The 15549-nt window shown below is 36.8% G+C and overlaps 1 protein-coding gene across 7 annotated transcripts in view; it reads left to right on the top strand.

Annotated features, from left to right (window-relative positions):
* The window catches only part of LOC149159517 (uncharacterized), a 350379-nt gene that overhangs the window by 206527 nt on the left and 128303 nt on the right, over positions 1–15549 (top strand). For all 7 annotated transcript variants that reach the window (XM_089436495.1, XM_089436499.1, XM_089436497.1 and 4 more), the window contains one exon: positions 4245–4351. In XM_089436495.1, the coding sequence (XP_089292621.1) occupies positions 4245–4351 (107 nt within the window). The remainder of the gene's footprint in view (positions 1–4244; positions 4352–15549) is intronic.

Genomic DNA, 15549 nt, shown 5'->3' with positions numbered 1-15549 from the left:
TCTTATACAGCTCCCTCCATCAGCATTCACTTGCAGATTGCCTCTCTCTCCATACGTCCAGCTTTCCACGTACCCAATTCAAAACCTGCGCAACGTTTCCTTTCCAAACGCAGTCATACCGGCCCCCAAACGCTGCATAGCTGCCATCAGACCTGCGTTTTCATTCATAAAAGCTCCACGTACATCCCTCACAGCCCCTTGCGTCTTATCACTACCATCCGCAGTCTATTCGTCCTGTATACACCGAAAAACTCAGCGAAATTTTAAATTCGATTCATGGTTAACGCAACTTTGGATTGACGGGCCACCAGCAAATCGCTCCTTCCTATGTTGATTTTCTGGGTTCCACGCACCTCACGCAGTCATGATTCGACCCTGCAAGCCTGCGTGAGTGTTTTTTCTTCCACGCTGTTGCTTCATTCACTCTGTCCGCCGTCAAATAACCTGTAAAACAAAATGCATATATGGGCCAGCTAAAGATTTAAAGTTTTTCGTTGGTGCTGGATACTTCCTTCAAAGCCTGCGTGCTTCATTCACTCTGTCCGCCGTCGATCGCACAGTAAGAGCGTGGTTCTGGTATATTCATACGTTTGCATTTTGGTTAGTTTAGTTAGAACGTCCTTTTTTCTCTGCTTTTAATTGTGTATTTTTTTTTGATGAAGGGAGCGTTCAGAATTTCAAGCGTTAGTTTAGTTCACATTTTTTAGATTTTGATTTAATACTTTAGTTTATTTCATTTTTTTTTTTTTAGATTTTAATTTAATTTGTTTTTTTTTGTGTTGTAGGTTTAAAAAAAAAATCGATTTTTAAATTTTTTTGGTTAGCGTGGTTAGTTTTAGAATTAAATTTTTGTTCATTTACCTTTAGTTTCATTTAACTCAAGTTTTTTGATTTTAGACTTTAGATTTATTTGAATTTAGTTTTGTTTTATTTTTAATTTCATAAATCAAAAAGTATAAAAATTACAAAAAATTAATAAATCGAAAAAAAAAAGAAAAAAAAGAAAAAAAGAAAGAAAAAGAAGTTTTAATCCTTAGTTTTTATTTTTGATTTGATTTGATTTGATTTATTTATTTATTTTTTTTAGGTGTTTTAGATTAGATTTTAATTATTTCAAGTTTTGATTACTTTAGTTTTAGTTTAGATTTTAATTTTAAGTTTTGTTTTAAAAATAAAAAAAAATTCATAAAAAAATTATAAAACTTTAAAAGGCATAAAGAATTTCTTTTCTTATAGTTTAGATTTAATTTAGTTTAGATTTTAATATTTAGATTTTTTGATTTAAAAAGTTTTGTTTTATCTGAAAAATATAAAAATATATTGGGAATTTTTTTTTCTTTCCTTGGGAATTTATCACGCTTTATTTTTTCCTGCTGAGGCTAAAATTTTGATGTGGGATTAATGTTTATCATCTTTTATGTGATTTGGCATGCTTGAATGATCATGAATGTAATATCTGGTTAGCGTTTAAAATTACGTGGTTGTGTATCGAGCTTTATCTTTCGAAGTTTTAAATTGCTAGATCATCGTGAATTTACTGGATATCTTGCATCATTCGAGTTATTTGATGATAAATGATTGCTCTACATGGTTTACATCTCTGCAACATTTAGTGAATAATCATTTAAACATTAGCTTCATAAGGCACTGGTCCATTAAATTAATAAAATCTATTTAGTACTGGTTTCCTTTCGTGTTTCCCAACCCAACTGGTTCACAGTTGGTCATCCATTTTCCTACAGGGTCTACCCCCCTTAGCCGCGGGAGACAGGCTTAAACGGAGAGATCGGGGATCAGAGTGATAGCCCCCGATCTGAGCATTGTCGTGACAATCTGTGCGACAAGAAGTCCAAACAAGGTCAGTTCATGCCCATAATTTGCGAACTTGGAGCCCAAGGACTCGGGAACCTGCAAACACTATATATTTTCTGAAACAAGTTTGTTAGTGATATGGCGAATTAGATCACCTAAAATAGACCTAAAATCTATTAGTAGAATGTTTTTATTCCCAACTAATGAAAAACAAACTTTTAAAATTAATTAAGCACAATATAGGAAAACCCCTTACTTAACACATACCACAAATCAATGAACACCGAACACCATGAACTGCATCCCAAAGTCTTTATTATGATTCAAAAAATGTTTTCAGTGGGACATTAGCGTTACATCAGCTTTTCTGTAGAAATTTCTTAGCCAAAAATCAAATGGTTTTAGACTCAAATGACTCTCTAATTTATAGATAAATCCTCCAAGTGGAAAAATAACAACTAGTTGGCTTGATTCTCGTCAAAATAATCTTGGTCGTTGATAAATTCTTGATGATCTTTTAATCTTAGCCATTGAAAATATTTATTTTGAGAAATTTTTGAACTTCTCATTAAATCCAATTTTTATTAGCTCAAAATTAACTATTTTGAGCTAATTTCCTCAAAAAATTGACTTTGACTTAACCACCAAGGTCCAAGGGTCGAATTTTTCTTGAAATTTCCAATATTTCTTTGGTGGGGGATGCCCAAAATTTAATTCCTTTGAGACCCACGAATTTTTCCATTTCGAGAATTAAGGTTTTAACCTATAAGTTATCTTCTTCTTCTTATTGTTTTGGTTGATAACCTAGCTCGCGTCCTTGACATGGAAACCCTGCATAAGTGCACAACAGTTCCAAATAGGACTTTCACTCTTTGACTCAACGAATCCTAGAAGCATGAAGAACATGCTTAACTAATAATATTAAAAGAATCTTTTTCTCCTTTTTCTTTTTACATAAAATACATAATGATACAAAATACAATGATAATTATGAAGACCGAACCTAGATACATTTTCAACATTAGTTCCTTAGTTATGTAGTTTGGTATCTATATTCCCTCTCTCATTTGTGCTTATTGTTTTTCACTGTGCCCTCTTGTTCAATTTAAGGGGAAATATGTTGAAAATGGCAGAAGCTTCACTTTTGTCCAAGGATGACCTTTATTGTTTTCATTATTGTGTTTCTACTTTTGGCTAAGCTCAACCTCGTACACAGGCTTTGCTGGGGAAAATGTTCTACCCTTAAGTTGTGTATAAGTACACAACTCTCTTTTGTAATTTATCATCTTGTGATCATTCATTCATTCTTAACAATGTGTTTTGCCTAAGGGCACCTTTTAAGCGGAACACTCTCTCTAGGGTTATTAGTCTCAGCTGATTTGTATTCAAGTATTGCATTGACCTAGTGTGATTTGCTTTTCTCTTTATTGCAGAATCTGTGTTTGTGTTGGTTCTGTTCAATTGTCTCTATTTCTTGAGAATCTTAATATTTTGAACCTTACCAAATTCTCTAAACAGTTGAGGTGTTGGTTGTCTGTGAGATTATTTACCATGGGATTGTCCTTTTTATAAGTCTTGTTTGGATCATGTATAGTTAAAGCACGGATCTATCCTTTAGGGAAGCCTACATTAGCATGCAGTTACTTAACACTATTTGAGAATTTCTGCGTTATTTGTTCTTTGGAAATGACAGTGGAAATATGTTTTTGAGAGAGAGTTTAGCCTTCTTTTTTGCCTTTTGTCATATGTGAAAACATGAGGTACGTATGCATCTTTTGGGAAAAAGTTTTTTCTGATCAAGGATGCTAGATTATTAGAGCATGGTGCCTATTTGGATTTTGTTTCTATTCTTATAGATTCAAGGAAGAGGATGTAAATTCCATTGTATATACCCTTCCATTTTCTGTTTTTCTCAATTTGAATATATTTATGTGGATATAAGAAGCATTTTAACAAAAAAGGAAGTTGAATGAGATTCATTGGCGATAGTTGTAGTTTATCCAATGCATCCATGGCAAGAATAGCATAGGCCAAGTCATACGAACTTTCACACTTTGAATTAATTTGAGGTAATCAAACTTTGCGTGGATATGTATTTTGAAGAACAATGTGTGTAAAGTGCAGAGACTGAAACACTTAGTGTCATTAGAGAGATTTTATTGCATTAGAAAAAATTTAGATATTATGATATGGGTATCATGCAAATATGTGATGTCAGTGTGTATTTTATGATGTGGGTAAATTTAAAATAAAACTTGAAAAAATTGGATAATGATATGATAATACTTTTATGCGTGTGCATATTTTATGATGTTGGTGTGCAGAATAAAATTTGAGCAATCGAAATTGACTATGTAGTGAACTGGTAAAATTTGTAGTTTGCATTCAAATTTTGAGAATGGCTAATATTTTACCATCCATCTTGATTGCAGCTTGATGTGAGTCCATTCTTGCTTTCCCCAACAACTACCAATTCATCTCTTCATCATCATGAGCAAAGAGAACAAAATGTTGAATCTAAAATGATTTGGGCACTCCCGTAAGTTTTGCATAGTTTTTTTTCAATCCTTATAATATATCTTATGCACTCATTTTAATGCATTTAGTTCTTTAATTTGAAATATTTGGATTTTTTTTTTTTATTTTTCTGTGTTTTTTATTTTCAGCTTTGTTTGTTCAAAACATGTTTAAAGATTGACACGTTGTGGATTGTTGATACTGTTGTGAATATTCTACTAGAATAATTCGTCGCAATAGACCTTACAATATTTTAAATATTTTATTGTGTAAGTTATTTGATCTGGCTTGGATCATTATATTATTTTCCATCCATCTTGATGCTTTTAGAGTGGAAAAGTTGGAGGAATTAATTCACAGGGCCATTTTTACTGGTGGTCCTAGTTTTGCTAGTTGGGATATGAAACCTTCCAAAAGCAGTTTTAAGGCATTAAATAGTGTTTTTTTTGGGGGTAAAACTTTACCTCTTAAGTGCCATGCCCCTGAGCGCTTTTCTACACACATATAACTTTCCAATGATGCAATAATTGCCTCACTCAGGGTCCGTATGAAATAGTTATGCCACTCGGAAGCAACCTGCTTGTTTTGACCACCATGTTTGTAGGGGACGCCACATCAGCCCCCATTTTCATGGAAAATGGGATAACCACGTTAATCATGATGAAGGCAACTCTAGAAAAAACCATATTGTAACTCTATTCAAGAGTTGAAAGGGTCAAACTTGACAAGTAGGCTATTGGGTTGTGTTATAAGTTATAACATAGACACAAGGAGGAAAAGGGGTCCCATTCTATTCGAGTGCATTTTGTTCCATAGATGAGCATAGTAGCTGGGAGCTAAGTCACAGGGTTCGCAGAACCTAAACCTTCAGGTTCAGAATTCGATGAACCTGAAAAAAATTGAAATTCGTTGAGGTTCTGTGAACCTCAAAGTCGAACCTCATATTCAAACCCAAACCCGAATTAAACTGAATCACAGGACGAACTTGAACCCGAACCTAATCGAACCAAATTGAGCTTGAACCTGAACCAAAACAAAAATTTAAGGAAAAAGGATGATGTTTAACCAAGTTTAAATTAGGTATAGTGTAGACCCATTAGATGTTATAACATGAAATTCCTTTTTCTAAAGCTCGAGGTTGATGTCGTATTCGCATCCACGATTTGGAGAGTTGAGAATGGAGTCTATTTATTTCCCTGGTGAGTCGTGGTTGGAGTCTGGACGAATTTAGAGTGCGCACGAGTTTGAAATGTAGGCGGAAGACAACAATGAACAGTGCACTGTGCCTGAGAATTTGTAATTGTTTGTGCTCAAACAACTACTACCTGCCTTTTTCATTTTTTTCCAATTCATTGGTGTCATTGTACATCATTCCTTTCTTTGTTCTTGTTGTTTTAGATCATGTTTTAGATTTTGTAAATTTACTTTCTTGATAAAATTTAGATTTTACTTTAGAAATTACAAATGTTTGATATTTTGAACATATATATTCGTTTAAATTTTGAAATTGATAAATATGTTCTATTTTTTTTTATGCTCATTTGATATTCATTTGCTACTGTTTTACATTCTTTTATCTTATATTTTATCTAAATTATATATATATATATATATATATATATATATATATATATATTCTCGAAATGTATATAGACGAACTTAAAGCCGAACCCCATCTGAACCTTATTAGAAAATTGGAACCTGAATCGAACTTAATAGTTTCCGAACCCAAACCATGTGACTTAGGCTGGGAGTGGATAGAGAGAGAGCAAACTGAGAGGGTTTTTGCACTGTAGTAGCCCATCGACCCCAAGTGTCACTCCTTTGTATTTGCATCCATTTCCATTCAGAGAACGAGATAGTAGAACAACTTCACCTTCTAGTAGGGTTTTCTCTTGTAAGGGTTTTCTATATAATATCTTGTGTTATTATGGTTATGACTGTTTTGTATTTTTGTTTGTTCTCAATTTTCCGCATTTTACATATTTCATGCAAGAAAATAATAACTTAATAAATCCAAAAGTATTAGAAAATAACCCTCATAATATAGATTTCAGATTTTAAGTATAATTTTATCAAATCTATTATGACAAACTGTCTGGTGGAATATCTTGTTGAGAAATGGTACCAAGAAGTTGTTTCCTAGTGCTTTGTGCCTAGCCTAGGAAAAGTGGTAAAGTGAACCCCTTGAAGAAAAAGTGACTTTAAAGTTTATTAAAGTCATGTGACTTTTTATTGGTTACATTATGAGATTATAAAAGTACATTGTATTTTTTATTATCAAAGTGATTTTATGAGAGAAGTTACTTTGTGTGATAAAGTACAATTTACACTTTTATGTTATTTTTTTGTGTAAGCTTGGCAGTACCTTTCTTTTCTTTTAATCATATGTAATGCAGGTTACAAAATATATGTCCAGTGGCCTCAACCTGCCCAAAGGAAACTAGGTCTGTTGGCCACCAATCAACATCATATGCCATCCAAAACATAAACAGTTTGAGCATGTCCATCCAGGCTATATAAGCTACTATGTCTACTATATGTTTAAACTTACTACTGACAATGTAAATGCTATCCGACCAAATCATTGTAACAAAAACATCAAAAAACTTTTAGGAGGTTCATAACTTCTTGACAATTAGTCATCTAACGATTCTATGGGAGCTGGGTCCTTTGCACTCAACCTTGGCATTTCGTTCTGCTGCAGGCTTTGTAGCTGTTTTTCCATGCAGCCAAGGCAGACATTTTGGTGGTACTGCTGCACCTGTACTGCCTAGATCTCCCGCTGAATATCTTTTAGGCTAGGCCCCTCTTGCTGGGTTTGCGGTGGCTCCTCCAAATTCCTGGTAGTTGTCATTGCTTTTGCCAATAAATTCTTCATGACCCAGTGGAGTTGGACTAACTGTTTGAAGAGAGTCTGCCTACCTCGGGTGTGTCCAGGGTCCAGAAGCAGGGGTTCCCAATCCTTTGTTGGAGGCGACTCTGCCGCAGCCTTGGCGTTCAATTCCGCCTCCCATGACAAAATTAGGGACTTCACTTGTGCTGGGGTTCCCCCATTGTAAGCATGCATGAGGTTTTGCATGTTCTCCTCCTTGGTTTTCCTGCCTCTCTTCCGCTGGGTCTTGCTGGTCAAGGCCAACGACGTTTTCCCTTTGTTGTTGTTCTGTTTACAGTTGCGACGATACCCTATTTTCCCCGGCCCCACGTCTACCTTCACCATGCTGTGTTCAACCATAATTTTTTTTGACCACGGAACCTCCTGAGTTCTTGCCTTGGCACGAAGCAGAAGTGCCGAAGTCAGAGGGAGAAGTAATTTAGATAGACCAGTGACCCTGTCTGGCCGAAGCTCTGCTGGCATCGTCCTGCTGATGGTGCCAGTCTCTACTCCCGCAGGCGAGCTCCACCACAAACCATGCATGCATACAATGACGACCCTCGCCACCTTTCCCGCTTGTATTCCCTCCTTTTCCATTTGTCTTCCCAATGCGATTGCCACTTGTTACCAGTCTCTCCAAATCTTTATTTCCCTACACATGTGGGGACGTTGGTTGGGCTGCCCACCTGCCCAACTCCCTGTCCCTTTACGCATGGCGATGATCCTTAGGGGGGGGGTCTTGCATCCCATCACACCCCGATTAGTGTTACACTTTTATGTTATTAAAGTTACTAGGAGGGTCAATTAATGAAAAGGGGGACTTGAGGGGGTCAATGTGAGATTAAATCTCCACCATTGATCAAAAGAGGCTTGATCTAATCTCAAACCTTGATCTTATGGTTATGTATTTCTCTTCATTATGACAAAAAAAAAGGGGAAAAGGCACCTTTAGAGGATTCATTCTTCTTGTGTGAGCTTGAAGAAGAGAAGGAGAAGGAGAAAAGGAGGTTGAAAAAGCAATTCACAACATAGAAAGGAGAGCACAACAGTACAACAAAAGGGTTCAACACAGATTCCAAGGATAGGAGGCACAAATATTGAGGCATCTTCCTGAGAGTTTGACTTAGCACCAACACGATTGCCACACAATCTAGCAGGGCTTTAGGAAGGAAACCTATAGGACAACTATTAGGCCGAGTGACAACACTGGGACAAAGACCCACTGTCACCTTAGTTAGTGTCCCATGCTCTTTACAGACTTTCACCAATGGGAGGAGTCTCGTATGAGGGAAATCACTTGTAATGATGATGTCAATACTAGGATATGAAGTGATTTCAAAGGCTTGTTCAAGGAGAGACTCAATTAAAGGCTCAATGTTTTTCAAGAAATTAAAGGCTCTCGGAGAAAGACCTAGGAGGGAAAATCTAGACTTAGGGTTTGAGATCTTTAATGATAATGAGTATACCTAAGGTAAAGACTTCCAAGATGATATAAGACCACTCAAGAAGCTTTGTAAGATGATTAGACACCTTAAATAGGCTTTCACTATCTTTGAGAGACCTAATTTGGGCTTACACTTGACCTAGGGTTTTTAGGAAAAACGTGGGAAGAAATTCTCCCAAATTACTCTCTAGGTCAAGGTAAAGCAAAATAAAGGGTTTAGTAAGATTTATTCCTTCGAATACTATGTTCATATGACCCTGAAGGAGACGACCTTATCCAAGGAAGAACCAAGTAGGCTTCCTTCCAAGGGCACACCTAGGGCATAAGATTTCTAGAGATTTGACCTTGAGAATTCCACCAAACTTTGAAATCCTCTAGTGGAGACATCAACACAGGTTTCTATCTAAGAAGATTTGAAAAATATCTCCTCCAAAGAATTTCATGGGGTGTCTTAGCTAGGCCGTCTAGGAAAAGGAGCTGAAATTTTTGAAGTGAAGAAAAAGAGAGGGAAAGGAAGGTTGATCACCAATTTTTCCTGGACCAGTACCTAATCCTTGGGCTATGGAGTCAATGATGATCCAAAATTTGCCAAACTCGTCTTCAAGGAGGTCAAATAATGATCTAGCACCCACCCTTCAACAATTACCTACTCAATATCTATGGATTGTCATGGAAGAAGAACAAAATCCCATCCACTAGGAACATTCATCTATTGTCATACAATGAGTAGTATGTGTAATTTACAACCAAACAATCTTTCATAATGATATTTAATAAATTAGGGCACAAGTGATTTAGCTAGTTGCAATAATTCCACACATTAAACATTATTCCAAGAAAACTCTTCAAGGAAATAACACTTACAAGATGACGAGATATTCCAATTTCCAACCATAGAAAAAAGGTATCTCCAGGAGACATTGAAAGTTTGGCCTCCAAAGATATTGAAATGCATCATCTCCAAGTAACATGCAAGAGAAAAGTACGAAATTCATACAAGAGAGAAGTTCCAAGTGATGATGATGATGATGATGATCTCTCACAATGAGAGTCATCTTTATTTATATGTGTCCAATCTAATTCGAATTAGCCTAATTCGCCCCTAACATTATTTTAATGTGCAAAATAACGAGGCCTTGATGACAAGCCTGTTGAAGAAAATGTAACTAGGTTCAGTCTTCATAACGACATGATCTTTGAAATTGATGTAATAAAGTGATTAAATTATTTTTGTATATCTTGCTTCATGGGTTTCATGAACAAGAAGTGTAATTAGGACAAAGACTTCTTCTTGATGTCTTTAGAATTGTCAAAGAGTCATGGCATATGTAAAATCTCGTTAAGAGCTTATGTAAATGTATACTAGTCTTCAACAATGTGTATCAACCCTCCAAGACCAAGAACAATCCCCCAAGAACAAGCACACTGAAGTCTGCAAGCTATACAACGAAGAAATCCTCATGTCGGCTCCAAAATAAATTAAAAGGGAATTATTGAATAAATAAAAGGCATGTCGGCTTGGTTAAAATGACATGTCGGTTCATAGTTCACGCCGGATTAAATAAATGATGCAAGCCACTATAAATACTGAAGAAGGGTCGGCACAAAAGATACACAAGAAATTCACATTTTTCTTTGAAATGTCGTGGGTGCAGAGGATCCGAAAAATGAAGGACAGAACGTGCAATCCCTTCTGTGATCATGGAGCAGATCCGCATTAGGGCAAGGAGAGTCTAACTGCACCTCGGATGGGTTTAAGGTGCAGGAAGACTAGCCCTCAAATGGAAGCAAGAAGATTGGTTTTTGGATGGAAGGAGGATGACCTCACACTATAGGAAGACTGGCTCTTGGATGACCTCGCACTATAGGAAGACTAGCTCTCGGATGACCTCGCATTACAGTAAGGCAACAGATCAGGTCTACGGATGGAATAGCATCACTGTAATCTTCACATGTCTCGGCATTACAGTGAGGAACACTCAGCTTCCTGGCAGCCCTAGATCATGTACATCAATGCCTTTGTTATAGCACTTACTCCATACGTTGTCAATAAATAAGTCTCGACACACACACACACACACACACATATATATATCGAGAGAGAGAGAGAATATCAGTTTATATATATATATATATATATATATAGAGAGAGAGAGAGAGAGAGAGAGAGAGAGACTATATCAGTCATATGGTCTCGTCATAATTATTACAATATTTAGATCTAACGTAATGCAGTCTTGATGTGTTACAAGGAGCAGTGACAAAAATCATAGTCTAGATCTTGGCAGAACTGTAATCATAATATATATGGATCATGATCTTGTATTTCTGTGATCTCATGGTGTCAAGGTACAACAATGATCTTAGTTCAACAAGAGACAGAAGAGATACAATAGATCTCAGTGATATTGTTGTGAAGAACTCTATGGTGCAACAATGGTGACTTCTATGCAGGCATAGCAACTATGGTTTCAATGAAGAAGCAATGAGGATGATCTCAGATAAGGTGCAACACTAATAATGTGATGAAGGGCATGGTGTTGCAGTAGTGATGAAGGGCACAGTGCTACAACAATGATGAAGATCACAATGGTGATGACCTCTGTGGTGCAGCGAAGAGAATGATCTCAGCAGTGACATGAAGAGGATTGATGGATTGGTCTTGTAGAGGCAGATTGAGTCATGGGTCATAGTCTTGGTATTCGTCATTGAAATTTCTATGAGAAGAATTTACGCATGGGATTTCCTCTCCAAGTGGGAGAGCTTTTGGTAGCAGTTTGATGAAGTAAACGCACATTGTAATAATGAATAGAATACTAAGCTAAGATACATTGTATAAATGCTTCACAAATTGTTATCATGTAATGAAGAATCAAGTTAATATCTACATACCCTAGATTCTTCAACAAAGCCCACCAAGTAGCTCCACAATTATGAGTAAACCATCCAATAATAAACCAAAAATGATGACATCATGGTGAAATAAGGCCATTGGAAGGCCGAGTTGAGTCCTCTATGTGCCATGATAATAGAGAATGATTCATAAATGATGCATAAAGGGACGACCCCTTAATATCCATGTAAATCGTCATGTGGTGCTCCCAAGTGGCTTTAGGGCACAATTACTGGTCTCATATGTCTCTTGATGAATTATAAGCCTGTAGACTGCTCCAAATGAGGGCACTGAAGATGGTGCAGGCCCTCCCATGTCTCAAGAGTGAGACAAACCTCCTTTGGGCTTTGGATCAACTTCCAAACGATGTGTACACTTCAAGCCGACTAGGGGCAATGTTGGTCCAAGTGCATCATCTCGCAAATAATGTAGGGCAGTGAACAAGCTGCTGAAGGTGTAGAGGTTGCCTGTGAGATTAAATAATGCTTTATCACATGCCAGAGTCCCATGGCTCTTGTTATCGCACAGAGTGTCTAGGCACCGCGACAACGCTCAGCCCGGGGGCTGTCACCTGGATCCCCAATCTCTCCGTTTAAGCCGTCTCCCTGGGCTAAGGGGGGTAGACCCTATGCGATAAAGGAAGACCCACTGGGAACCAGCTGGGTTGGGAGACACAGCAAGGCAATTGAGCACTTGATTAAAGCTTAGAGATAATTTGATTAGATTTTAAATACTTAAGACTAGTGCCTTTGCTAGATGAAGTGGAAATCGAATAATTGATTTGATGCTTAGGAAATATAAATATAAACAACTTTTTCAACAATTGCTTGAAAATATTTACTGAAATGTCTAACATACGATGAGCATTAAAACATTCAAGCAATAACGATCAATTTCAATGACTTAACAAAGCTCCAACAATTAAAAGATAGAATACTTTGGATGACCACAAAATGCTAACCAGTTCATACAATGAATCACCACTTTCAAATAGCTAATCTTCAAATAAAATCTTTAAGCACTTTTAGCTATACCATGGAAAACCTTTCTTTCAAAATTTTTTTAAATCTTTTAAATATTTTGCTTTTTATAAATTTTCATTTTTATTATTTGATTAAAATCAAAACCAAAACCCTAAAACCTTTTATGATTTTTTTTTATTTTTATTTTTTGTAGTTCTAAATAAAATAAAACTAAAATGAAATAAAACCTAAAGTTTTTAGGATTTTTTATTTTTTATTTATTTTTAAATAAAAAGAAAAATAAATCAAACCAAACTAAAATCAAATATATCTAAACTAAAACAAAAATTTAATTTCTAAAACTTAAATCTAAATATACTAACCCTAAGTCTTCACTACGATAATATACATCCAATGAATATAACTAGATGCAATCCTAAGCTAAACTAAATAACAAAATTGAATCGTATCAATGAAAATCGAATTATCGCATTTGTCTTTGCAGGTAACGGCAGAGAGAAAAAAAAATACGCAGGTGGAATCGGCTGCGTGGATATGGCTGTCAGGACATAGGAATGACTGCAGGTCAGCATGAGGATGTGGAGCAGACGGACAACAAGAGGAGAGAGGTGCGTGGAATGAGGAGGGGCTCGACGAATGGAGGACGCAGGCAAAGGGATAGCCAACGAGAGCAGCGTTGGAGGCTGCAAAGAATCGTGGCAGCGTGAGGTGAAATGAAAGGCAGCGTGCAGCGTAGAGATAAATGGAGTAAGCTGCGTGAGTTTTGGAAGAATGTGTGGGCAGAGTTGCGTGGGAGTTGGAACGAATACGCAGAGAGGGATTGAGTATTGATTGCGTGGAGAGATTTGGATGGACTTGGCAACACGCAGATGGAGGGGGCAGCGTGAGGGCTGCGTGAGGAGACAGCTCTTGATCCAAGACTCATAGCATATCCTGAAGTAGATACCCCAGTTTCTTTGTCTCCATCGAAGTCTGAATCAGAGTATCCGATCAAACTGAAGTCATCCACCTGTGTGTACTTGATTCCAAAGTCTTGAGTTCCCTTCAAGTACTTTAGAACTGTTTTTGCAGCAGACCAATGTCCCTCACAAGGCTTTTGCATAAACCTGGAGAGGATTCCAACAACAAATGAAATGTCTGGTCTGGTAGTAGTAAGGTAGTTGAGACTTCCTACAAGCTGTCTATATTTTGTTGCATCCTCAAATTCCTTTCCTTCAATAGATGTGCTTTAAGTTTTGTTCCATTGGAGTAGTAAGAGGATTGCACTCTGTCATGCCAAATCTGTTTAACAAATCTCCATTGTATTTCTTTTGAGAAAGAAATATGGACTTTGGATGTTGGGTTACTTTAATGCCAAGATAGTAATGAACATAGCCCAAATCAGTCATTTCAAAACTTTTCCCCAATTCCTTCTTTAGGGATGCAATATAGCTTTCATTGCTCTCTGTCATTAAAAGATCATCTACATATACCACAAGATATACAACTGTTTTGCCAACTTTCTTGACAAATAAAGTTGCATTATCAAGATCAAAATGATTGAAGTTGAGTTTCAGAAGATGCTCAGTTAGTTTTTCATACCAGGCTCGCGGTGCTTGTTTGAGGCCATACAAGGACTTCACAAGTTTGCATACTTTATGTTCATGTCCTTTCACAGCAAATCCTTCAGGCTGGGACATAAAAACATTCTCTTTTAGATCTCCATTCAAGAAAGCAGTTTTTACATCCATTTGATGGACTTTCCAACCGTTCTGAGCTGCTAGTGCAAAGAGTGTCCAGATGGTGGCCCATTTTGCTGTGGGGGCAAAAGTCCCCTCATAATTGACCCCTTCTTTCTGTGCAAAACCTGTTGCCACAAGCCTAGCTTTGTGCTTGTCAAGTGAGCCATCAGCTTTGTACTTGTTCTTGTAGACCCACTTGCAGCCAATTGGTTTGGTTCCAAATGGAGGATCAACCAGCTTCCAAGTGCCGTTCTTTATGAGGACATCATACTCCTTTTGCATCGCTTCTTTCCATTCATCATGAGAAGCAGCTTCTTTAAAGGAAGTTGGTTCAAAATCTGTAGACAAGTCCAATTCACAATCATAAGAAACATACATATCAACAGGTGAATTAGAGTCATCTACATCACCTCCATTTTGCCGGTTTGAATTTCTGGTTCCTGTTTTTCCAATTTCATCAGGATGAACACTTTCAAGTGTCTTTGTCAGCCACTTTGGGGGACCTTTTTGAGATGGTCCAGGCTGTTCTATTGATTGAGTTGGGACTAAATCAAGATTGAGTCTCCCAATTCTATCAATTACATCACTTAAAGCATCATCCGTTGTTGGAGTTTCATTCGGGGGAGAGTGTTCTTCAGAAGAAGATTCCACATGTTGATCTAGAATAGGAATCCCCCCTTCAAGATGTGGAATCTGATTATCAAATTCTTGAAATGATTTTGTTTTTGCGAATCTATCCAAGCGATCAAGTTGCCGTTCAACAACATTGTCAAATTTTTGATGATTCAAGAAAAATTACATCTCTAGATATAACAAACTTTTTATTTACTTCATCATAGAGGCGGTATGCTTTGGAGGTGTTTGAATACCCCAGGAAGATACACTTACGACTTTTAGCACCAGGTTTGTTTCTATGTACCTTTGATATCAAAGCATAACAGGTGGAACCAAAGACCCTGAGATGTTTTACCGAAGGAACATGTCCATACCACAATTCATAAGGAGTCTTGTTTCTTATAGCATTAGATGGGCATCTATTCTTTATATATGCAGCACATAGAACAGCATCAGCCCAAAACATTATCTTTACATTTTTGAAGAAAAGCATGGATCGTACCATATTCAAGATTGTTCTATTCATTCTTTCAGCTACACCATTTTGTTGGGGATTATAAGGCACAGTTGTTTGATGTTTGATCCCATGTTGGTGAAGATAGTTTTCAAATTCATTTGATGTATATTCTTTTCCATTATCAATGCGAATAGACCCAAAATGAGATTGTGCATCATTTTCAGTCCATTTA

The sequence above is a fragment of the Pinus tabuliformis genome, chromosome 5_2, assembly GCF_031772625.1.
Source record: "Pinus tabuliformis cultivar Carrire ecotype Pingquan chromosome 5_2, CPIR1, whole genome shotgun sequence".
NCBI classification, from domain to species: domain Eukaryota; kingdom Viridiplantae; phylum Streptophyta; class Pinopsida; order Pinales; family Pinaceae; genus Pinus; species Pinus tabuliformis.
The sequence above is the reverse complement of the archived record's forward strand: the minus strand, read 5'-3'. Positions and strand labels throughout refer to the sequence as shown.